This window comes from Canis lupus, chromosome 25 (genome assembly GCF_048164855.1).
Source record: "Canis lupus baileyi chromosome 25, mCanLup2.hap1, whole genome shotgun sequence".
NCBI classification, from domain to species: domain Eukaryota; kingdom Metazoa; phylum Chordata; class Mammalia; order Carnivora; family Canidae; genus Canis; species Canis lupus.
In genome coordinates this window covers 41,959,985-41,985,145 of record NC_132862.1, presented here as the reverse complement: position 1 = coordinate 41,985,145, position 25,161 = coordinate 41,959,985, and the positions used below count along the sequence as shown (strand labels likewise).

The 25,161-nt window shown below is 51.6% G+C and overlaps 1 protein-coding gene across 21 annotated transcripts in view; it reads left to right on the top strand.

The window, feature by feature from the left end:
• Window positions 1-25,161, top strand: part of TSPAN9 (tetraspanin 9) — a 199,489-nt gene that overhangs the window by 110,903 nt on the left and 63,425 nt on the right. For 18 of the 21 annotated variants that reach the window (XM_072799409.1, XM_072799403.1, XM_072799392.1 and 15 more), the window contains one exon: window positions 4,415-4,494. In XM_072799409.1, the coding sequence (XP_072655510.1) occupies window positions 4,432-4,494 (63 nt within the window). In that variant the 5' untranslated portion in view covers window positions 4,415-4,431. Of the gene's footprint in view, window positions 1-3,201; window positions 3,406-3,831; window positions 4,495-25,161 lie in introns of those variants that run through there. The other 3 variants (XM_072799406.1, XM_072799412.1, XM_072799413.1) reach the window with 3 other exon arrangements.

Sequence of the window (25,161 nt, the reverse complement as noted above, 5' to 3'; positions counted from 1 at the left end):
ACACACTACTTAGGATAGCAAGTGCCACCTCGTGTCTAACCTAAATTCTCAGTGAGGTTGAGCTGTTTGAAGCTTAGAGGTACAGCATACCTCATGAGCTGCACATGCTGCTGAACACAGAAATATTCAGAGCAGGTCAGGAAGGGGTTCTGTGTGGGCCCATCAGCTCTGATTGTGTGTGGGTGAGCGAGAGACCAAAGCTGATCTCTGGCTCACACTGCAGGCCTGAGAAACTCAGGAAGAGGCAGAGAGAGCTTGGCATTTACTCTGAGCCCACATCTCCCCAGTTGCCAGTCAGTGGAGACTTTGCATGTTGATTTCACATATTCACTTCTGTTTCTCCCCTCTGGGAATTCTGTACTTGCTTCACTTCTTTTTTTTTTTTTTTTTGTTGTTGTTGTTTAAAAAAAAAAAAAAAGGAAAGGCAAGGCAGCTCTGCCTTGTTCACATGCTCAGAGATCCTCAAGGGCAGGCTGTACCTTCCAGCTCCCCAGAACATGGCAAGTCAGGGAGGATCAGGAGTGGGCAGGGAGACATGGTGTCTCAGAGCACCTTTGCTCTCTGATTGTTATTTCTGTACCCACAATCTAAGATATTGGGGCAACCACAGCAGCTGATCTTACCTCTCCATGCTGCTGCAAGGCCCAGCTTCATAGGACACCAATTTTGTCATGTGCCTCCATTGCTTGGGGAGCTCCAGGGTGAAGACCAGACTTTTTCCTGTGTCATACAAGGCTGTACACAGTAGCTCAGTTTGACTTCCAGGCAGGTACATTCTCCTGCTCCAGGCAGGCCTGGCTCCTCACTGCCCCCTCTGTGTACCATAGCCAGGCCTTCCTGGGATGCCTTCACACCTCCTGTCCCTGTCCACACCCACTCCAGGGGGTGCAAGGGACAGCTCTTTGATAGTCCTGTCATGGAACATGCTATATCGCTCTGCTTTGGGCTTCTCTGTGTACAGTCTTGAAGTGGGGGCAGAAGGCTTTTTTTTTTTTTTTTTTGAGGTCCTTTTTTTTTTAAATGAAGTCCTTTTATCTAGTGGTCTCTCATCAGGACATAAAATTTCAGGTTCCCTGTTGTGCTTTTAAATTCTGCCTTTTAGACTGGAAGATTCCCAAGGTTGGGAACTAGATTTCTAGCCCAAGAGAGTAAAGAAACGGGCTTTGAAATTATACAGTTTCCTCATCTGTAAAATAGGGACAGTAACATCCCTTATTCTGTAGGGTTGTCCTGAGGACTCTGTGAGTTACTGGGTGTAAAGCTGGGTGCCTGGGATATAGTGAGGATTTGCAAATCTCTGTTGCTCTTACTATTTTGATAATGACTAAGCTGGGTTCCCGATGGACCATCATTGAACTTTGTTAATGGACTAAAGACCAGGACTTCAATGCCCTCCTGACAAGGATGAGCAGGAGTGAGCAGAACTCCTACACTGGGTGGCCTCCTCTCCTCTTACCTTTGCCCTTCACCCTGGCCCACCAGGGCCTCTGCTGCTAAGGAAATAGTTACTGGCCTGAATCCACTTATAATCAGGAATGAAGGTGGAATGATCCAGGGACAATGTAGAGGCTATTCTCACTGAACAAGGTGTGAGTTGATGAAAGAAAAAAGAGAGAGAGAAGGTACAGGGGGCCAGCCTGGGAGGGCCTGTGCTGACACAGAGTCTCTGTCTTAGGCCAGTGATACTAGGCCCTTGTATTTGCTCAGGGCTCAGACTGGTCTCATAGTTCACTTTATTCTCACGACACCACTCGGAGGTAGGCTTTATTAATCCCCATTTTAAAGAGGAAGAAATGGTAGCTCCGAAAGGCAAACTACCTTGTCCTTGATCACACAGCTCAACATTGAGCTCAGAGTGAAAAACAGGTCTCCTGACTCACAGTCCAGCTGGTGAATGATCTCTCCTGCATCAAAGAAGTAGTGTTATGAGAACGAAGTGGCAGCCGGGAGCCCCTGGAAGCTGGTCAGGCTGAAGAGGACAGAAGGTGTTAGCTCCCATCCAGGAGACCAAGGTGCCATGGTTTTGACACTCACTGAGTTTCATTGCTGGGCTACCCTCCCAGTGGGGAAGGGGCATGGAATAGTAACACCATTGCAGGTCCCTTTAATGAAGCTGAGCACTGGCACCCCTGCCTCTGAGCCAGTGAGGGTGCACTGAGCATGGGGCCACCACAGCTGACCTGTGATGAGGGTCTCCAAGTCCCTCTGACTGGAATTAATGTCCTCCTCCCTCTTGGCCATAGCCAGCTGTGTTGCTGCCCCTCGCCTCGGTGATTATGTTTCCATCTCCCTGGCTAGATTGTGTGTGTCTGAAGGGCAGGGAGCAGCACACCTTGTATCTGGCCCCATGCTCAGTATATAGCAGGTGTGGGAAAAAAGTCTGATGGGATCCGGGTTGGAGAGATCACACTCTGTGGGAGGGCAGGAATTCTTCTATCCAGCCATCCTTGTGTAGCGCCTCCCAGAGGCCAAGCCCGGTGCTGGGATACAGAGCCTGGTAAACACTGGGCCCTGTTCTCAGGGGGTCTCAGCACTCTCTTGCTGGTGGCAGAAAAGAGAGGTGGGCTCCTCACCTTCTCAAGTCTTCTAGTTTTGTTTGCTGACTATGGTAGCCCCGGATCAGCTGTGCAGACTTCTGCACGAGCCCAGGGGACACAGGTGCAGTGTTTTCCTGTCGGATGAAGGGCTCCTCCTGGCTGTTCCCGAGCCCCTGCTCTTGCCAGAGCATTCTTCGTGCAGTTTCCCTTGACCAGCCCCTTCTGTGCACTCCTCCAGCCCGGGTCCAAGAGGACTCCTACGTCACCCCTGGCAGGGGCGAGGCAGGACCCCACTTCTGCCACCCGCCCGGCTCGGCCCAGCTGGGGTCCCCGCCAGCGCCGCACCACCCCCGAACGCGGGGGCGGGGGGGTCGCGGGCTCGCGCAGCTGCAGGAGTCTTGCGGAGCCGCGTGTGTGCTGGAGCGTGCGCGCGCGCGCAGGGGGCGGGGAGGGCGGCGCGCGCCCCGCGGCGGCCCCAGGCGCCTTTCCCACACCTCGCGCCTCCCCTGCGGTCTCCTTTCCCAGCGGGAGCCAGATCCACGTGTGCAAAAGCGCGCGCGTGTGTGTGCGTCTGTGTGTGTGCGCGCGCGCTGGTGTGTGTAGCAGGGAGACCGTGCGCCTCGGGTCGGACGGGCCCCGTGTGCAGCGGGGGCGGCGGCCAGCTCGCAATCGGCCGCGCTTCTTCCCTCCTGCTGTCCTGCCAGCCCTTTTCTCTGGGTTCCTTGGGTCGTTGGTGCCTCCAGCCATTGCCCCTTCTCTCGCCGCCCCCTTTTCTCCCGTGGAAGAGCCCGGCGCCTTCCGGCGAAGGTTCTGGTTCACCCGCAGCTCCAGGGCCCTTGACATTTAGCGAGGCTCGCGGCGCACTGGGGTAGGCACACAGCAGAACGCTAATCCTATTAAAGATACTGTGTCACTGGGGAGGGGGAGGCTGCCCGCCCCCCGGCAGGCCTCGTGTTCATTGGTCGAATGCAGAGCAGGGGGCGGGGCCGAGGCCGGGGAGGGGGTCCCGGCGCTTTCGGAGTCGGGAGTCGGGAGTCGGGGCCGGGATTTCGCCGGGAAAGCCCAGCGTGGCCGGGTGGCGGCTGCGGCGGATCCCTCGGCACTGCCCGCCGCGCGCCGGGGCAGCCCAGGGCCGGCGAGCGGCTCCGCAAAGTCGCGGAGCGCGAGGAGGCGGGGCGCCCGCGAAGTGGTGGGGCAGCCGGGGCTGGGCAGGGAGAGGCTGCCCGGGGACCTGGATCCCCGCGCCCTTGTGCCTCGCGCGGAGCGGCCAGGGCACCCGGAGGCGAGCTGACGCCCTGGAAAGCCAAGTCAAATTGCAGCCTCCCCAAAGACCTTAAGTTACGCAGGCCAGCCGGTGCCGGGGAGCGCTCGCGAGCGCGCGTGGAGCGAGCAGCGCCGCGCCGCAGAGCCCTGCCGGGCCGGTCGGCCGGGAGCGGGGCGCCGTCCGGGAGGCAGCGGCCCCCGGGCTCGGGGTCTGGCGGCGAGCGCGCCCCGGTGCGGAGGGGGCGCGTGCGGGGCTCCGCCGGCCCGCCCGCAGCCCGCGCCCGACTCGGGCGCCCCCTCCGTCCCACTCCGGGAGCGATGCCCCCCGCCCCTCGCGCCCCCCGGGAACGACGCGAGCATGGAGAAGTCGAGTAGCGAGGATTCTTCGATCCACCGGAGCCCGTCTTTGGACAGCAAGGACTCGGACTTCGCCAGGCCGTCCAGCTCGCGCCGCCCGTTCGGCCGCGGCTTCACGGCCGGCGCCTTCTGCGGCTCCGCGGGCTCCCGGGGCCAGAGCCGCGCCGAGGCCGGCGCCAAGGCGGACCAGTACAATGCACCCAAAGGCAGCAAGTACGTCGTGTTTTACCTGGACCTGTCCTTTGTTTTTCTCCTAGAATTTAAGAAGTGCAACATGGCCAGGGGCTGCCTCTGCTGCTTGAAGTACATGATGTTCCTCTTCAATTTGATATTCTGGGTGAGTCCTTGCCTTTCTCTCCCCTTTGCCACCTCTCTCCGTTGCTCGCGGTAGCGTGCTACCCGTTCCCTCCGCGGTGCTGCATTGCCCTGCTTTCTGCACAACGGTAAGTGTGGGTTTTTTTTTTTTTTTTTTAAATCTCCCCCCCTTCATTCATCTTTCTTTCTCCTTGATGGCTGAATGGAGGCTCCGACTTGCCTATCTTCTAGGAGAGACTTACTCTACTCCTAGGTGGCTGGCAAAGTTTGCTCCCACCTCCTTCCCCTGTAAGAAACCCACACTGAAAGTGCCTTCAACTGGGTAACTTGCAGAAATAAGAGTGGGGCTGGGATATTTAATAGCTGTGACCTTGAGTTGAAGACAGGCACAAGTGTGGATGATTTTCGAGTTTCCTCTTGTATTGTTCCTGCAGAAGACAATCTGCAGCGTTTTGTGGGCATGAGATGGGGGTGGGAGGGATGGTAGAAGTCACTCCCTCCCACTCCTTCAGTGAGTCTCAGGAGAGGGAGATGAGCCCCGTCCCAAGTGGGGGGGGGAGGGGCAACGTTTGCTAGCCTACAGATATGCCCCTGAGTTAGTTAGGGCTTGTGTGAAAAAGGAGAGTGTGGAAGGGATGCTGCCATGGGGTGGCGTGCAGCTGCTTTTGAGGGATTGCAGTCCACTGGGCAGGGAGCGTGCTGGCCATGTGCTCCCACCAAGGAATGCCAGCCAGCACTCCCAGGCTCTGGGAGCCTCAAAGACTGGAAGGGATAAGGGGAGTGCTCCTGTGCTCAGGGAGAGATGATTTTCTAGAGAAAGGGTCAGTGGGTGGGGCAGTTTGGGATCTGAAGGCCACGTGTGCACCCATGTGCATGCGTGCATGAGAAATACAAGTTAGGCAAATTTTAAAACTTGGGAAATTCATATCTAATTGTTCTTTCATCCCGACTGCTGCCTCTGCCTTTCTTCACCAGAGCCCCAATGTAGTCAGCACAGATGTTTGGCTCTGCCCCAGGGCCTATCCTCCTGTCTGCAGGAGGCTGTCAGCTGCCCATAGTCCAGAAGGAGCACCGGGGGCAAGAGAAAGTCATTCACAGTGAAGCTGGGTAGATGGGGTTGTGCTTTGATGTTCAACACTTGTGTGGAGTGACCTGCTTTAACTGACAAACTTTTTTGGGTGTGTGTATGGGGTGGGGGGTGAGCTTTCCCACAGAAGGGAAGATCTCAGGGCTGGGTGGGAAGAAGACTGGGTCTAGTCTTGGTTCTGTTAGCTGCTTGTGTGACCTTGGGAAAATTGCTTTATCGCTTAAGGTCTGGGTTTCCTTTCCAGTCTTGAGGAGGAGGAGGCTGTTGTGATGGTCTCCCTTATGTCTGACCTCATTGCAGGATGGGACATCCTGCATCCTCTCCTTCCCTCTGGGGAGGGAGTCCCCTTCTCAGCAGGGGGCCACAGGCTGCTGCTTCTCTTTTGAGGAGCCCAGTTTGAGATTGAGTTGGATTTCCCCCGTGTCTGCATGGTTTGGGGCCCTCCAGCTACTGCTGTTAGGATGTTACCTGTCCTGTGGTGAGGGTTCTGTGGAAACTGGGGCAGAACCATTGGAATGTCAAGAATGATGTCATGGCTGCCTTTGGGCAAGTACTCCTCCTGGTCCCCTGGCTCATTTGCCAGCATCAGTGTCAGCCAAGTAGTGGTGTTTATTAGTCTGGAGCCTGATGTACAAGAATGCTGCCTCACTTGCATTGTGGTTTCCTTCTCTGCCTCTGTTCATAATCTCAACCTACCTTTCTGCCTTGCCACACTCTGCATATCTTACCACTCGCTAGAAAGTCCTTGGTGGGGATGCTCAGGCCTTGGCCAATACTTCCCACTCAACTGCCCTCCTCCCCACCCCCACCCTGCCATCTGCTGGCCAGAGTAGATATAACTGCTTGTGGCTCCCTTCTCCAGTCCATCCTAGCTTGGTTTAGGGACCACCTCACACCTTGGCATAGTGGTCCATGTCCTACATGTTGTAGGTACTCATGATAAGTTTGTGAGTGAATGAATGGATGGCCAGAGTGGTAAATCCACATCTTATTTGTGACAGAGATTTCCAAGTCCCACATGATAGGGAAGAGGAGTTCTCAAACTCGCCTGTGATGAAGGCTCTCCTAGCCACTTAGCTGTGGGGTGGTGGCAAGCAACTCTTTTCATCTTCCCTTAAGACCTTGGCAGAGGTTAATGAGCTGACTGATGGAATGGCTTTATTTTTTTGGTTGTAGTGAGATAATTTGTTGTCTCTTCCTAATTAGGAGGTACCTACTGTCACTCTTCTACCAGGCAAGGAGTCTCTCTGAATCTCTGACTTTTCTGATTACTCAATATTTTTGGAATTTCCATGATGTGCTATGAGCTGGGGGAAATTGGATCTCAAAGACCCAGTTCTCTTAGGCTAGTGAGATGATGAAATAAGACATAGGCCTTAAGAAAGATGGAAAGTTAGCAGAAGAGAAATGGATGCTTGTATGTGTAGGAGTTTTTGCCACTGTGTTCCCTGGAGGTGGAGAGGGTATAATACGGAGTTAGCTAGGATTTGGGCACGGGGCAGGTCACCACACTTCACTTGAGTGAAGACCTGATATGGGAAAGGGAACAGAGGAAAGAGCCAAGTCAGAAGAGAAAGGGTATTGGGCACCTGGGTGGATCAGTTGGTTAAGCATCTATCTTTGGCTAGGGTCATGATCTTAGGGTCCTGGGATTGAATCCCACGCCAGGCTCCCTCTCCCTCTGCTCCTCCCCTCTGTTCATGTTCTCTCTCTCTCTCTCTAATAAATAAAATCTTTAATAAAATAAAATAAAGAGAATAAAAGAAAAAAGAAGAGAAAGGATGAAGATACTTAGGCCAAAGGCAGGTGGGGTAGTTGATGAGGCAGGACCGCTGGGATAACTCTGCTGCTTTCCAGTGCACACAGGAAAACTGGAGGTGAGTGAGAGGGTAAGGTTGAGGGAGGGATGCAGGGCTGGTCAGAGCCTGAGCCCTCTGGGACCCAGAGTAATTGTTAGGAGTGATGTAGCCATCACTTTTTTTAGTCTCCTGGCTCAGATCCCCAAAGGAGGCTTTTCTGGGGCATTAGAGCTGAACCTGAGGCCTGCAATCAATAAATAGAAATCTTCCTATAGATCCTGGAGCTACCTGGTAGCTCTCCAAACCCACCGCTGCTGCCACACCCCCCTGGCTCCTCGGAGCCTGCTGGGAGGATTCCCAGTTTGGAGGAGAGGTGCAGCTGTCTCACTGCACCCCCTCACAGGCCTAAGAATCCTGGGGCCTTGCCACTGGGTGGAGCTTCTAGGGTATTGCCTTTAGTGAGGTCCTGGGTGACGTCACTGGGGGCAGAGTGGAGGCGGGGCTATGTGGCCAGCACTCCTCCTCCTTACCCAGAAGGCCAGTGATTTACAGGCTGCTGGGCGCTGCCTACTGGGGAGGGGGTGGCATCCAGGTTTGCTCCTGGCACCGGTGACTTCAACCAGATGGTGCTAGCACCCAGGACAGCATTTCTGAAAGCCCGATGGAGATGGTGGGGCTGGGGAGGGGGAGCCAGTGGTCATACCAGTCTGAGCCCCACCTCCTCTGCCCCTGTTGTACCTCATCCTGATCCTTGGGGCCCAAGGGAATGTTGGCTTCTCAGTGGCAAGGGGGTAGGAGGCCTGAATGGGCACAGCAGTTTCTCCATCCTGAGGGGCCTGTTCCTGCGTGATCAGACCCACTCCGGGGCATTCTCCCTGCCGTGGAAGGCACAGGGCAGCTCTCTCCATCAGCCCTATCTCTGAGTCCTCCTAGGCCATTTGGTGGAATACCTTTGGGAGAAATGAAGTGACTTGGAGCCCCTCCAGGAGGGCAAAGGAGGCTCAGAGCTTTAAACCCTGAGTAGGGGAGAGAGAGTATGGGGGTGGGCTTTGGGTGCTTGGGGCCTTTATCCCCTTCTCAGCACAACAGATCGTGATACCAGCCCAGCTCCTCCCAACCCAAATCAAGCTCCTGTCTGATATGGATGGGCCAGGGGTAGCCAGGGGTTCCTGGCATAATTGCCACTCAGGATAATGGTCACTTTTCATGCTTGCCAGCAGAGCTGTCCCATCACTTTAAATCATGGCTGGCAGAGCAGTGACATTCTGGCTTCATTGGAAAGTCTATTCCTTGTGGGCTACTCCCTTAATAAAGGCCAATTAGCCAAGGAGGCAGTGTTCAGTGTGCCTGCTGGAGCAGCTAAAGGTTGGGACAGAGCTGCCACAGGTAGGGTGCTGGATGGAGGCCCTGATTAACCACCTAAGTGGGGTCAGGCCTTTGTGGCTTGGCTCCTCGTGGTCCATGCACTTGCCCTCTGGGTGTAGGCAACTTGGTTAAGGCTGTCTAGCCACATCTGAGGCATGTGTTTGTTACTGGCTTGGCTGCATCATGAGTTCCTCTGTGGGTTCCCTAGCTCCTTGTTCGACCATGGTATCCAGGACATGGGTCTGTGCACAACTGGTGTTAGATATCCTGGGTGTCATAAGGAGTTGGTGGGATACCTTCTGCCTGGGAACAGAAGTGGTAAGTGGACTGAGGGGTCTGAACCGGGTCGAGACTGGTTTGGAACGTGGCCTCTCCAAGCAGGAGACTGGCTGATCTGGGCAGCAAGAGGCATTTAGAGGCTTTCTGAAATGCTCCGGTGTAAGGCACCAGGCCATCTCCCCTGTCTCTCACCTTCAGGGAGGGCCCGTTAGGGCTCTGCTTGGGGAAAGGGGGCTGGTGCTCTCAGACCCCAGGAAGTGGCCATGAGGGAATGCCAGCTTGGTGTTCACTTCCTTTCCAAAGCATTAAAAATTAAACTTCCTTGTCTTAATATCTATTTTTAAATCATGTCAGAGCCAGCACTTGTGTCAATCAAGAGGGGGTGGGGAGGAAGACGATGAAAGAGAGAAAGTCCCAGCTGAAACAGGGTGAGCCCTGTCACTACCTTAGGAAAGGTACCATGGACCTGACCTCCATTTTGCTGGCCTGCCAGTGAAGAGCCCAGAAAATACCACCGGCCTCTTCTGAGGATGGGGACCTCGCCCTCCCCCTGCCACGCCTCTGTGTGCCTGGTTGCCCTTGGCTGAACTTGGCAGCAGTCTCTGGGGCTTGCTGGGCTGTTGGGGTCCCAATTGAGCCCATTCACTCATGCCACAACTATTTACTGAATGCTTGCTGCGTGCACAGGAGCCTCCAGTTGGTAAGAACAGGCTGACTGGGCTTGCATAGGGCAGATCAGCTTTCTCAGGCCAGGAAGTCGTGGAATCGAGAGGTCATCTGGACTCCTCCACCAAGCATTTGAACACAGGGCTACCCAGGCAGGGGTTAGAGCCGGGCCATCACCCCTCCCCAGTGTTCTAGGGAGGGACAGTAGCAGGCCTGGACCCCGCCCTCCTGGGGGGCCTGACTTGACTTGTCCTCCCCTTTCCCCCACCCCCTTGTCTGACTCTCCCTCTAGAATGTTTGTGTCTCTCAGAAATAAATGAGAGGGAGAAAACCCAGTCTGTTTCCTTTAGGAGTTTCCTAGTTTGGAAAAAAGAATTAGTGAATTATGTGTCTTTCTGTTTCTTCTATTGAAACGGCTAACTGAATGCACTGTGGTTGGTGTGTACTGGTGCATTGATTGAGCACCTGCTGTAAGCCAGGCCCTTGAGCTGCTCAGAATCCCACGGAGGAGTCAGACACACAGACAATTCTAGTTCTGAGCAGTAGGTGCTCAATAGTTACTTAATAGAGTAGTTAATACTGCTTGGTAGAGAGAAAACATAAAGATAACAGGGTAGATTTTGAAGGATGAGAGTTTGCTGGATAGATGAAGACGGGGTTCCAGGCATAGGACAAGGGTGGAGAGAGACAGAGACAAGTGCCCAGGGAGAGCTTGCGGTGAAGTGGCAGGGACAGAGCCTCCTGCACACGTGAAATGGGCTGGACCCAGGGAAACAGAGGGTGCTGTGAGTCTGGGTGCCTGTTGTGGATGGCTTCCAGGGTGGGGAGTTTGGCAGGGCTTCTGAGGATGAGGTGGCCCTGCCCTACCATGAAGCTTGCAGCAGTGGCTGTGGATGCCCTTTACTTTGTCCCCAGGGCTCAGAGGAAAGGGATATTTGGTTTTTCCGGCAGTGACCACCATGACAGGTCTTGCTGTGTCACTCGGGCTGCAAGCTGTTGCTGTAGGTAATCCAGCTTACAGAGATGCCCCTGTTCTTCTCCCCCCTTCCGGCCTCTCTCTTCCAGCTGCGATATGCCCGCTTATTTGGTTCCAGTTAGGAAGCTTTGAAGCTGAGCTAAACCCGTCGGGCAGAGTTAAGTCTTCTGAGCCAGCTTTGTCCCTGCTCACATTTGAAAGCTAATCTACCAGCAGAAGTGCTGGGGGGTTGGGGCAGGAACATTACAAGTGGCACATGATCTGGAGGGTGAGCGGATCTGCAGCTGGGGGGAGCAGGACAGGGTAGAGTTAAGACTTTTGCTCCCTGCTCTTTCTTCAGGTAGTCCTAGGCTTCAGGTGATACCTGAAATACCTCTTAATGGCATAATGTGCTTCCATCTGGATAGGCTCCACCTTCTCTCTCTTTTGGGCTCCAGCAAGCTTTGAAGGCTCTCAGGGGACCTGGAAGAAGCCCTTGGGAGGGAAGGCTGCAGGATTTCAAATCTTCTCCCTTGTGTTGGGTGGCTCCATGCATTGGGGTGTGCAGGGAGGTCCTGTTTTAGTGACTGTCAGGGTGTGACTGGCCAAGAAGAACAGAGACTTGGCATCTGCCTTCGGAGAGCTTTCTGTTGGAGACTTGGAGGGTTCTTCCTGAAGTTGTAGATTCAAATCAACCAGATACCTTTCTTACATGAACAGAGACCAAGTCTCCCTGCCTGCCTCTCCCTCCCTCCTTCCCTCCTTCCCTCCCACTGACCCACTGAGTCAGAGTCTCCAGGAAGGAGGCCTGCGTCTTAAAGGTTGCCTTACCTCTTGGCGTCTGGATTTTCTCATGTTTGATTTCTCAACTATCTTCCAGGGCTGATGAGGCCCGCATGAGGCCATGTGTGCATTCTGTGGGTATGCTGCTTAGCGAGATGTGGACATGCTAGAGGCACAGGTAGCCCCTCTCACAGAGTCAGATGCCCAGAGGCTTGAGCAACAGTGCTGAGCAGTGCTTGGGAGCCCTATGAGGAGCCTCATGTATCTCTTTAGGCTGGGAATTGTTCTGGGATGTCTTCTGGTCTTAGGGATATGTGGTAGAAATGGGGATCAGGGGATTCCCTGGGTGGCTCAGTGGTTTGGCGCCTGCCTTTGGCCCAGGGCGCGATCCTGGAGACCCGGGATCGAATCCCACGTCGGGCTCCCGGTGTATGGAGCCTGCTTCTCCCTCTGCCTATGTCTCCGCCTCTGTCTCTCTCTCTCTGTATGACTATCATAAATAAAAAAAAAAAGGGGGGGGGGATCAGTGAAGTTCAGGCAGATCTGTTGGGATAGAGGATGAGAATGGAAGGTGGTGGGTGAGGGGTGTGGTCTCAGATCCCAAGGCTTGCGGTTGCACCTGCCACTTTGTACACTTACCTCTGACCTTTCCAGGTGAGGTGGTCCACACCTTGCCCCAGCTTCCCTTTGCTGCTGCTGCGATGAATCAGGCCAGGAGCAGGCCAGCTGGGCCAGTGGTCATATTGCAGGGTCCTCATGGGGCCTCTGCCCTGGGTGCTCCAAGGGCAGGTCTCTCTCTCTCTGGCACACTCAGTGTTGGACTCTGCTGGGCATTTTGGCCTGTGACCCGAGCAGACTAAAAGAGCATGTGGGGCTTCAGGTGCAGGGCACTTTACTAATTAGAAAAACCATCACTTACTTTCTTTTTTAAACGTTGGAATATATTGTGTAAATTCATGTAGTTTAAAAAATTACATAAAGAACACATACCACTGTTTATCTTAAGAAATAAAACACCAGCTATACCCATGTAGCCTTCCTGAGCATGCCCCCAGCCTGTCCTCTAAAGAGAACCATTATCCTGAAATTTTGTGTTAGGTATATTTCTTTATAATTTTTTCACATATGTAAGCATCCTTAAATGCCACATCATTTGATTTGGCCTGTTTTAAAACTTTTGATAAATGGAATCCTGTGATATATATATATATATATATATATAGAGAGAGAGAGAGAGAGAGAGAGAGCAACTGCATGCATGAGCCTGTGCGTGGGGGCAGAGAGCAAGCGAGTGAGAGAGAGAGAGAGAGAATATCTTAAATAGGCTCTATCTCACAACCTTGACATCATGACCTGAGCCAAAATCAAGAGTTGGGCACTTAACCAACTGAGCTACCCAGGCACCACTGAATTTATTTTAGTTCAGTGTTACGTTTATTGATTCATTCATGTCAATGTGTGGCCGTTGTGCACTTATTCCATGTTCCATTATCATTCCTCTGATGATAAGCATTTGGATTATTTCCTTCTTTTTAAACATGCTCCTGTGAACATTCTTTTGCAAGGCTCCTGGTGTACATACACAAGGGTTTCTCTGGAACATTGCTTCTGGAAGTATCTGTGAAGGAGCTGCTTTTTGACTTCCAGCCGCTTTTGACAGCTCTGCTGTACATGACTAGTACATAGCTCGAACTACAGGCAACTCCCCTACATCCAGACGAGTTCACTGGTCCTGTGCCTGAATATTCTGGCAATATCAAATTGCTATAAAGTTCTGAAGTATTAAGCATTTCTATGGACCATACTTTCAGGAGAACTGCTTTAGAGTACATAGCAAGGAATGGCATTGCTAAGTTCTAGGATCTGTGCATTTCTGCTTGACCCAATAATGTCATATTGTTTTACAAACTGGATGTATCAATTGACACTTCTACCAGTGGAACAGAAGGTTTTGGCCTTCTCCAATATAGTGGGTGTAAAATGCTGTATTATGTTTTAAATTTGCATTTCCCGGACTAAAACTGTACATCTCTTCATAGGTTTATTAGCCATTGTTTTCCTATGAATGTCTGTTTATGTTTTTGTCCATTTTCCTATTGAGTTACTTGATTTTTTTCTATTATTTTTTAGGAGTTTTATTATGTTTTGAAGACTAATCTGTTGTCTGTTAAGTGTACCATAAATACAATCTCTATCTTCCAGTTTATAGGTTGTCTTTTTACATTCTTTACAGGGTCTTTTATTTTTTTATTATTTTTTATTTTTTTAAAGATTTATTTACTTAGAGAGAGAAAGAGGCAGAGACACAGGAGGAAGGAGAAATAGGCTCCATGCTGGGAGCCCGACGCGGGACTCGATCCCAGGACTCCAGGATCGCGCCCTGGGCCAAAGGCAGGCGCTAAACCGCTGAGCCACCCAGGGATCCCCTTTACAGGGTCTTTTAATGAACAGAAATTGTTTATTATAATGTAGTCAAATTTATTGTCTCTTTTCTTTGCTAGATTTTACTTTTTTTACATATTGTTTAAAAATACAAAATATCTTGTGGATGTCTTTGTATTGCTCATAATAGGACAGTGCTTGTCACAACGTAATAGGCATTCATGAATTTTTTAATAAATGAGTGAATGATTAAAGGTAACCTTTATTTCCAAAAGTTATTCTTTTACCATTTAAGTCCTTAATATGTCCAGAATATATATTTACATGTGATGTGAGGTAGGGCTCAATTTCTTTTTTCCCTATATACATACATTTCAGTTGTCCTAGCTCCAGTGATTGGATAGTCTCCCCTTCCCTTCTGACATGTAATGCTACCTATGTCTTTTCCATGGCACAATTTATTTATCCCTGTGTCACATTGTCTTAATTACTGCAACTTTACAATGAGTCTTGACATTTGGCAGGGCAAATCCTCTCATCTGATCTTTTTCCAGAATATTTTGGCTGTTCTTGGCCCTTTGTTCTCAAAAGAGATTTATGCAAACATAAATTTTGGAATCAGTTTGTCTAGTTTCACCAAAAATCAATTGATCAGTCAATCACTTCTCCCCATCCTCCACCATGCAAGCCCTGCTGGTAGTTGGATTGGCTTTGCTTTGAGTCTGTTGATCAACTTGAGGAGAATCACTATTTTTGTATTTCCATTCATGAATATAAATTGTATTTTAGTTGTATGTTTCTATTCATGGACATGGTATACCTCATGTATTAGGCCTTATTTAATGTCTTCTGTAAAGTTCCATAACGTTCTCCATGAAGGTCTTACACATCTTTTGTTATGTAGAGACTTTTGATCTTCTATCCTTTGATACCCCCACCTTTCCCTCAGAGTGCAGCAGAACTTCTGTACACAACAGGACAGAGAAGGGTAGGACACTGGCAGTCCTTCTAGCCACTCCTCCTCATGGTATGGTGGGGCTGAGTAGTTGGCCAGGCATGGTGCTGGGTACTTCCCTAGGTTGCTTTGTTACCTTATCGACTCTCCACAGCACCTGATGAGGAGAGGTAGGATTATTGTCGTTTTGTCTCCAAGGAGTTGTAAGCTCTGGCTGGCAGCTTAGGAATTTTGTGCCAGATCAGAACTGGAAAGTGACAGAGCTGGGATTTGAACCTAGGTTCAGAGCCCGTATTCTTTATATGACTGTCTCTGGGAGGTCATCCTGATCCAGTTCCTTCATCTGCTAACTTTAGCTTGTGCTTTTCTTGGATCCATGCTTCCAATTTGGTGCGGTGCAGCCCTGTAATAACAGGATCAGAGTTATGCATATTTGGATATAACCTATTGATGGTTTGTGCCTCCCCTCTCCCAGTCCCAGCCCCAAATGGAAGTGGATCAGGAGGTGACCACCTAGTGATCATCAGGGCCTTTCTCAGATCAGTAGATGGTCAGTTGTATACAGTCTAGGTTTTTGGATCTATTTTTGTGCTTTTTATGAGAGTACCCCAGAATGAAGACTGTTTTCTTCACAGCTTCCCAATAGCATGACCCTGCATATTGTGCTATTGAATATTTCAGATCCTACTCACCTCATTGTGGCAGGGTTTACCATATGGCAGAATTCTAACCATATGGTCCTGCTTTTATGTTTTGTATCTTGTGCCCCACTCTGCTAGCATCTTCTAGGCACTTTAAATCATCACAGCTACCACGAGTGGGCAGTGGTACCTGTGTGTTAATGAAGACATGAAGCTAGAGGCATTTGTCACCCAAGGCTGTGAGCAGGAGAAGGTGAGTGTAAGGGACCTTCATCTTATCACCTTGCCTCGCTTGCTTGTGATGGGTGCTCAGTAAATGTGTGTTGGTCTCTGGGCTGACTGAACTGCACCCCTGTACCCCTAGGTAAAGGGGGCTTGGGCAGGCTAATAATGGGATGCCTCTTGCAAGTGATACTGTTTGAATACGATTGGGGTTTACCTAAAGGAAAGGCTCCATGCTGTGGGGGAGCATACTGGCCCCCAGTTGGAATATCTTGCTTAGCCATATGGGACCTAGGCAGTCATACATACTCACTGCCTTGGAAGGAGGCTTTGTGACCAATGCCTCATCACAGCAAGGCCTTGATGGGTGTCACCCTGCACAGTGGTTCATCAGTGTGTTCCTTTTTGTGTACAACATTCTCCCTGAGAACTCCATGGAAAATACTGTTGCCTCCATCGTTTTAGTTCCCAGAGATGCTGCAGACTCATGGGGTTTGGTGCCCTGGCACTTGGCTGGCCATTTTGCCCTGTGATCAGGTTCTGGGTAGGCCCTTGGTGGTGTTACTTTGTTACTGCATGATGAGTGATTAGCACTTGGAAAATGCCATCTGTCACTCTATGCCTCAGTTTCTCTTCCTGGTGGGGAGTTAGAAATTAAGTGGGATGGTCTGAAAAATGATTTCTGGTGTGAGGGAGAAGTGGGAAGAACCTATGAAAGGGAAAGCACGATTAGATTTGTCCTTTGGAAGAAAAGGAGACGAGGGAGCAGTGGGTTTAATTGTATTTCTGTCCGTGTCAGAGCCTGCAGCTATGTGTGAGGGGAGCTGCCAGCCACATTAGAACAGAGAACCCCAAAATGCAATCCTGCTTGGTCATGGAAGGCTTGGTCCCGTGTGCCCAGCCAGGGCCTCTATGTGGCTCAGGCTCAAGTGGAGCGGCCCTGCCCACTGCTCATCCTCCCCCAGGATCTGGGTGGGGGGCACCCTTTCAGATTTCTCTGGGCCTGGGACCCCATGGTGGCAGAGGAGATATGCTGCTTGCCAGTGGAAGCCAGCAGGGCTGGAGTTGGAGCAGTCAGCAGGCATCTGTCTCTGGGTGAGGAGTCCATGGGTAAGCATAGACAGTGAGGCAGGCTTCTGAGGGGCTTTTCCTTCTCTTCTGCTGGTCTGGTTCTGCACTTGCATCTTCCCCTTGGGTACCTAAGCTGTGAGTTCTCAGAGCTTCCCTGTGCCCCGCTACACACGAGCATGGACATGTAGACATATGTATGCATGTGCATGTGTGCATATAAACACATATATGGCATGTATATGTACACATGTATATGTGTATGCATATATAAACATGTAGAAACATTTTCATAGTGTGGATGTGTGTGTGTGTGTGTGTGTTTATTTATATATACAGTTGACCCTTGAACAACACAGGTTTGAACTGTGCAGGCCAGCTATTTATTTATTTATTTATTTATTTATTTATAAAAAGATTTTATTCATGAGAGACAGAGGCAGAGATATAAGGCAAAGGGAGAAACAGGCTCCCTCTGGGGAGCCTGATGTGGGACTTGATCCCAGGACCCCCCGGGATCATGACCTGAGCCAAAGACAGATGCTCAACCACTGAGCCACCCAGTGTCCCTGTGAGGGTCCACTTACATGCACATTTTTTACGGTACTGTAAATGTATTTTCTCATGATGTTCTTAATATTTTCTTTTCTCTCACTTTAGTGTTAGAACACAGTATATGCTACATGTACAAAATACCTGTTGATCAACTGTTTACGTTGGTAAGATTTCTAGTCAATGGTAGGCTATTAGTTAAGTTTTGGGGGAGTCAAAATTTATATGCAGGTTTTTTGTTTTTATACATGTATAAGATACATTTCTATTAATAATAGTATTTTGTTCTATATGTTCTATGAACAATTTCTGTGAATTAATAACCACAGTGTACTGTAATTAATACACTCTGGAAAGACACATGTATAAAAGGTCTTCTTGAGAATTCTAGTAGCATATTTAAATATGTACAGTAATATATATGCAAATTCTTGACTGGGGGAGGATTGGTGGTGTTCAAGGGTCAATTGTGAATGTGTAAATTTAGATTCCCTCCAAGTGCTTGTGACCCTTGGGTATAAGCCGGCGTCCTCATTTTCAGCTTCCCATTTCTTCGATGGCTTCTGGGGGCTTGTAGGTTGTGAGCACCACACATCAACCGTGGCAAACTTAAGAACACCTATTTATCTCTCTCTCTGGTCTCAGCCCAGCAGTGTTGTTTTGCATTTGGGGGCAAACCACTCTGGCAGGCGCTTGTTTTCAATGGCCCAGCCTTCTTTTCCCTTCTCTTGCTATCTACACCCTTGTGTTTCTGTCTGATACTGATCTTTCAGTATCTGTGAAGAGACAAGGTTAGTTCATAGGCTAGAAAGGAAAGCTGAGCCACAGGCCACATGCAGGGAAAGGAGCCAGAGCCACTCTGGGTGTCCAGGTACCAGGAGCTAATGATGACCTTGGTCACATTGACTCTGTTTCAGGCTCATGGGGCTCACTGTGCAGGAATTGGCTTCCCAGGACAGAGGGTCTGAGGCTGTTACTGGCCAGGGCTGAGCAGAGCATCCTGATGGATGGGACAGGGCTGTATGGACAAGAAGGAGGAAAACTGCCCAAAAGAAAACAGAGGTGCTGACACCAAAAGAAGGAACAAAAGCAGAAATGGTAGATATTTGCTCAAGTGGTTGGCCTCCCAAATGCCAGATGCCACTGCCAGATTTGCTCATCCCCTGGAAGTATCCTCCCCACCTCCTGGGGGGAGAAGTCAGGAGCAGATGGGGGAGGCTAAGACCTCCCCCCTCCTCCCTGCCACCCAGCAGATCTAGCTATGTTTGCACGTCCACCACGACTGCCTCTGGGGGAGAGATTTGGTTAGCCCTGTTGCTGTCATCTGCTCTCTGCCTGGCTGTGCCATCTGGGTATGTCTGAGTGGCTCAAGGCTAGATTTTCCAGCTTCCCCAGAACCAAGATGCCTTTGGGGCATCTCCCAGCAAACCATGCATATAGATTCCAATGTGTCAGTCCCTTTCCATACCCATCTCTGGTGACCACTGCTGGATCTGCAGGCAGGGCCAGCTGACGCTCTAGGGAATGTGTGTCTGCGATGCTGCTTCCACTTTTCAGCCCTGCCCTGGAGTTTCCTGACATTCCTTGGTCCCCAATCTCTGAATTCCCAAAAATGGGTACTGAGTGATCAGCAAGTGAGTCCTGAGTTGTTACTCATGGTTCACTAAACCCATGCTACATGTTGTAGGGGGATAAGAGCACACCACGTCCCTGCTCTCAAGAGGCTTGCAGTCTAGCTAGGAAGAGCCAGCTGCTGTCACGGTGTGCAGGAAGGCAGTGCAACGTACCAGGGGGAGCACACATACATGGCCGACCGGTCCAGGGTTAGTGCATTTTACAGACATCCTCAATGTTCAGTCTGTGGGCTACTCATCCAGGATCCTAAGGCAGCAGGGACTTAGTTGAATAACTGACGTTAGGGTTCCTGTGCATGGCCTCTCGCACACAGTGGGCACCTGTAAACAGTACACGTTATTATATAACCCAGTGTATTTCCCATTTGCCTTGGCTTCCTGGGAGTGTGAACTGGGGTGCCATCAGGTTGTTCAGGTGGATGGCTAGGTGGACAGGGAAGGCTATGTGCAAGAGGCAGGACTTGAGGTGATCCTTGACAAAAGAATGGTATTTAGCCACCCGGTGAGGAGGAGGCATGGCCTTCCAGGTGTGCCTGAACATGGGGAGAATGGGAACCAGAGGCTAGCAGGGTGAGAACCTGAGGCAGGACCTCACACTCAAACTCACCACGGCCGTGTGTACAGACCTGATGAGTGAGAAGAGTGTGGGGGACTGTGCGGTCCTCTAGCAGGTGCATGGGAGGGCGGGTACCTCTCCGGGATGGAAGAGGACACTGCATACTGAGTACCTGCTGTGCCCCAGCTAGCACCATGCTAAGTGCTCTCCTGACCATGGAGGACAGTGTCAGGATGTCCCTGTCCAGCACCTGCCCTCTGTCTTCTGAGCAGAGCAGGCTTTTTGGCAGAGGCAGGCTCTCAGGGTATTCAAGGGCAGGAAGGAGAGGACCTGAGGAGCCAGCGGATGGAAGATGTACAGCTGGGGAAAAGGCAGGGAAGGGGAAAAAGACAGTCAGGTGAAGAGGTTCTGGACCAGCAAAGGTGGGATGGAGAGGGTGGAGGGGATGGTGGCAGAAAGTTAGGTAATATCTACAGCCAGGGAAAGGGGCGAACACAGAGGGTTTTGAACCAGATTGTGGTGGGCAAGGAGTTGCTTCAGTAGAGCTGTTTGCTTGTCATTGAGGATCCCTTTAATGGTGGCACTTTGGGTGGTACCTTTAGAGACTGCCAGGTGGAAGGTCTACGTACATAGTACCCTGAGTTTTGGAGAACATGGTGAGCCTGGGCTGGGCTGGGCTGGGCTGGCAGGGGGTTGAAGGAGACCACAGTGGCTGGCCGAAAGATCCCAAGCCTTCTGTGGTCCATCTGAGAGATGCAGTAGGGGCTGCATCCCCTAGTGTGTTCTCTCTGGGAGGTCAGGTGTGCTCTGAGGCCTGGCTGTGACACCCCCCCCCCCCACCGCCCCCTCCCACAAGGGAGGCATCCCCTGCGTGTGGGCAGGAGCTCATGGGACCTAAATTAGAGTGACAGCTTGTCAGGCCAATGAGCCTGGGTTCCGGCCAGAGCTCTCTGATGTCTGAGCCATTTAGGACACCCATCATGACTGGTTCTTGGGGCCTGGGGGCCTGGCAGGGGGGAGATTGGGGGAATGGGGGGGCAGGAAGGGAGGAGCGGTGATGCTGTCGGAAAAGCTGAGCACACGAGGTGCTTGATTTGTTACCATTTATGGCAGCCACTGAGGAGGGCGTGAGGCCCTGGTCCCTCCCCCCTGCCTCAAGCCCCCCTTTGTCTGCCCCTTTCTCAGCCTGCCTGGTGGGAGGAGGGGAGTCTGTGTGAAAAGTGCATGTTTCATAAAAAGCCGCTCTGTAGAGGGCGGCGGGTCTGAATTAGGAGCTGTAGGAGGAAGATTGACAAGATTCTCAGCATTGCTGATTTGTTTTCTCTCTTCCTTCTTGAACAGGGCTCCTTGGAATGGTTGGGGTTGGGGGCCAGGGTGGGTTGGAGGACCCCTCCAGCAGCCTGAAAGATTCCAGTGGACCCAGCGATTGATCTTATCCTGTATCTCCTCCCCATTTCTAGAAATGTAGGAATCCCACTTTTCACGGGTGCCGTCCACCAGCTCATTGTCAGTTGTGCTTGGGATCGGGGTGGCGGAGTGGGAAAGAGCAGGGTTTAGGTCACCAGACCCCTGATTTCTGAGTCCCAGCTGTGTTGGTAACTGGCCGTGTGACCCTGGGCAAATCACTTCCTTTCTCTGGGCCTAAGTGTCCACATCTGGACAATAGACTTATCTCTAAGGTCCCTTTGGGCTCTGACATCCTGTGATTGTATACATTTCTTCTGTTTCCTTGGTGTTTTCAGAGAGCTGATGATTCTTGAGATACCTTATCTTCCTTTCCTCCTGGTAGCCTTGGTCGAGTGAGGAACCAAGGGATGGTTCCTTGACTTCTTGCAAGTGGGGCAACTGAGGCCAGAGTGAGGGAGGACCCACTGAGCCGGGCTGGGCGTGTTCATGGTGTGCTGGAGCTCTCTACCTGAACCTCACAAAACTGCCCCAGATTCAGCTCTTCCAGGAGGCTCATCTGCTGGCCACCAGCAGCTCCTCTGCTGTGGGGCACGCTGGGTATGGGCACGGGGGCTCCCAGGTTCCAGACTGGATGTTCCCCAGCGGGCTTTGGCTCCTTGGGCTTTGGTTCCCCTGCTCAGGGGCAGGCAGAAAATCTCCCCTGCTACCTATTTCCCCACTTCAGGGTCGTGGCTGGGTCTGAGCAGGAGATGGGGCCAGCCATGGCTTCTGGCAGCCGAATGGTTTTGCCTGCCCACCACCCCCACCCACCCTGACCCCCGCCCGTGCCCAAGAGGGCCGGCACCACTGAGCAGGTAATGAGGGGTGGGCCGCTTTATTAGGCACCCTCACTAGGGGAGAGGAACTCAGCACCTTGTTTGACACACAGAACTGTCTTGGCTCCCTTCCTATTGTTAGAAGCCTTAATTATGATTGTTCCAATTCCGCCCTCCAGCATTCATCATTAGGAAGAGCTTTCTTTTCCCTTCCTGTGTTCCCCCCAACCCCCCAGAACAGCGAACAGCAGCGAACAGCACAGCGTCTTGGCTGTTCCCTTGTACTACGAGGCCTCCCACCTCTGTCTCTCCCCTCTCTACCACCCACCTCTACTGGGGGCAGTCCTGGTACCAGGCGCCGCCGTGGCCCTGCCTTGAGTCCCCAGCTGCTGCCCTTTGAGAAAACAAACAGCCCCCTCCCCAACCCCACTAAACTCAGGGCTCCAGGCTGAGAAGGCATTCCCTTCAGTGGGCCTCTTAAGCATGAGTTCAGGACGCTGCCCACCTCTCCCACTGTGGTCACGAGGAGCAGCGCAGTGGGTGTCATTGGCTGGAGAGCACGCACATATTTACTAGGTGTTTGTTTTCCATTTGGGGGCTGATTACCATTGCTGGCTATGCCTCCCCTTCTGACCCAGGGCCCCTGGGTTGGTCCCTTCCCTGATTTTGTTTCAAGGACTCTTTTATGTGTTGGGGGGGGTTATAAAGAGCCTCGACCAGGAGTGTGGGTTCCCCTCACAGCTCTGCTGTGGCCCCCTGTGAGGATCTTTGACTTTACTTTGTCATCTGTAAAATGGGGATACACCTCAATACTTGGCTGGCCAACCTGGAGGAATTGTCAGGAGGATACATTGAGATGGTGTTCGTGAAAGTTCTCTGAAGTCTGTGAATGGTGATGCTAATGTAAATTGTTTTTCTGTTTGTAACTCTCCCTTTCTGCCACCACCTTTCTGCCTTCCTGTTTCAGAGTAGGCCATAAAGCTGCCAGTGGTTTCTACCCTGGGGTATTTCTCCATCCAGGTGACCACCATAAGTCTGTGACTAACATATGATTACGGTCCTGTAGCCTGCCTGCCAAGGTGCTGCATCACGTCTGACACCCCAGTGAAGCCCACTCATGGCTGTCCCAGAAGTGTGGTGGTGGGAGGGGGACCCCTCCTTTGTCTCCAGCATCCCCTTCCAGCATTCAAAGTTGTGGTGGGGTCCGTGGGGAGAAAATGGGTTGGCTGGGTAGGAACTACAAATACCCCTCCAGAGTCATCTAGGACTGCTCTGTCTGGTTTGTTCAGACTCATTCCTTCTGTTGGGGGTTTACTAAGATCACAGAGAACCGGTTTCGTTTTCCCAGTGGCTGACGCATCTGACCCACTGTCTATTTGACCGATGCCTTGTGCTTCCTCAGGGCAGCTGTGGCCTCAGCTCCCCTTCAAGGAAGAATCCTGTGCTGGGGATAACCTCTGGGGAGGCCCTTCCCCAATGGGCCCAAGGGCTGGTCTCTCAGTCTGTAAGTCTGGTGCCTTGATTGACAGGAGTTTGACCAAATTTGCTTGCTTGGGTTTATCTGCCCTGTGGGGATGCTCGAGCCGGCCAGTCATCCTCTGAGGGACAAAGCCAGCTGGTTTCTGCTTTAACCATGCAGATGTGGAAGTGGGTTTTGGGGGCAGGGCACTGAGCAGAGCTCTCACACTTGCCCACACCAGTATTTTATACTGTTTCTGAGACACCTGAAGAATACCTTCTCAAGGAGATTTACCAGATGTCAACAGCCTTATTTTGCTTTTAGGAACACTGAGCTGTGGAGAGAGGAGGAGTTAAATCGAGGGTCCAGGTCACACGGAGAATAAATAAACCCTGCTTGGCTGTAGTGGAACATACTGCAACCCAGAGTGCCTTTACTATAGGCATTGGGGGAAGTGTGAACCTCCTTTGCCTAGGCCCTGACCTCCAGCCTTTAGACATAGACCCCGAGCCCAGGGCTTCAGTGGGCTTGGGTGCACCACAGGCTCCCAGGGCCCTTGTGAAACTCCAGGTCAGGCCACTACCCCAAGGGCCCCCTGTCCTCGGGAGGTGAGGCTGCCAGAATGGGCTTCTGAGCATGGTTGGAGAAGGGGCCAGGGAAGGCGAAGAAAATGAAGGCTGAGAGACACCTCTGGGAGGACAACCTCTTGTCTTGCTATTTATATTTAATTTACTGGGTATTTTTTCCTTGTCTCTCTCTGCTTGGTGTTTCCCAAACTTGTCTTCATAACTCTCTCCCTTCTGGGTTCTCTTCACCTCACTGTCTTTAGGAGGTAATTAAGTTGACAAGCCCTCCATGCTTTCCCTGACCTGATGCCCCCTGACATTGAATGCTGGGACTGAGGAGGTGGGGCAGAGCTGGGGAGCCCTTCTGGGGAGGCAGTCGTGGGTCCACTGATGGAGATGTCCACTGACTCGACTGGGTATTCTAGGCGATGGGAGAAGGAAGGGGGTGTGGAAGCAACCCCACTGCACCCTGCACCTGATTTCTCTGATGTCTGCCTGTACCACTGAGGCAGCACTGGGGCCCCTAGGGTGGGTGGATGGCCTGATCTCTGAGAGGAGAGTGGGGGGTGAGCCTTGCTCCAGACACTGTGCTGTTTGTGCAGGCACATTTCTCTCCCTTTCACTTGTGCCAGGAAATTGGAAGAAGCTTTTTCCTTTGGGAGGGGAGAAGATCAGAACCCACAGAGACTAACTCCTCCTGGCTTCAGCTGTCTCTGTCTGCGTCCCTGTAGCCACCTCTTTCACCCCTGCCTCTTGGCATCTGATTACCTGTCCCCTCCCTTGTGCCAGGGCTTCTCTAGCTGACTGGTTTGGGAAGTGAAAGGTGGCAAGAGTGTTGGCTTTAGAGTCAGACAAGTGGGTTTGACTCTTGGTATCATTGTATATTATTTGTATGAACCTGACAAGGTCTTTAATTAACTATTTGAGCCTTGATCTCCTCATCTGTAAAATGGGATAATAGCAGAACTACTTTGTAGGTTGGCTCAAGGAGTAATAGACACCCACATGAAGAGGGTTCAGCCCATTGTATGGCACTTGGTAGATGCCTTCAGGTCAGGTGAGGTTTGCACTGGCAGGTGATGGCTGCTAGGGTAGCACAGCCATGCTCCTTGGCAGGGCGATATGGGGAATATGTATTCAGAATTAGAGTGTGGGTGCCTGGTTTCTGTTCTCAGCCCCCACTTCCTCGGCTGGGCCCTCGTTTTCTCTAGGCTTATGTTTTGGCTTTCTCCTCAGCAGAATGAAGCAAGTCATTTCGTCCCTGCCCCCTCCCCCAGCCTCCTGCTAGGCCAGAAGAGCTGGACAGATGAGGAATGAGCTCCTAGCCCCTTGAGTGCCTTGAGATCTCAGCCAGAGATGGGGGAGGAAATTGAAGGTGGGCTGTGCTGTGCTTTTAGGATGCTCTCTAGGGACTCAATATTTAAACTAGGGTTGAAACCTCTTACTGAGCTCTCACAAGAAGGATCCAGAGGAGGCCCCTGGGGCCTGCATTAGCCCC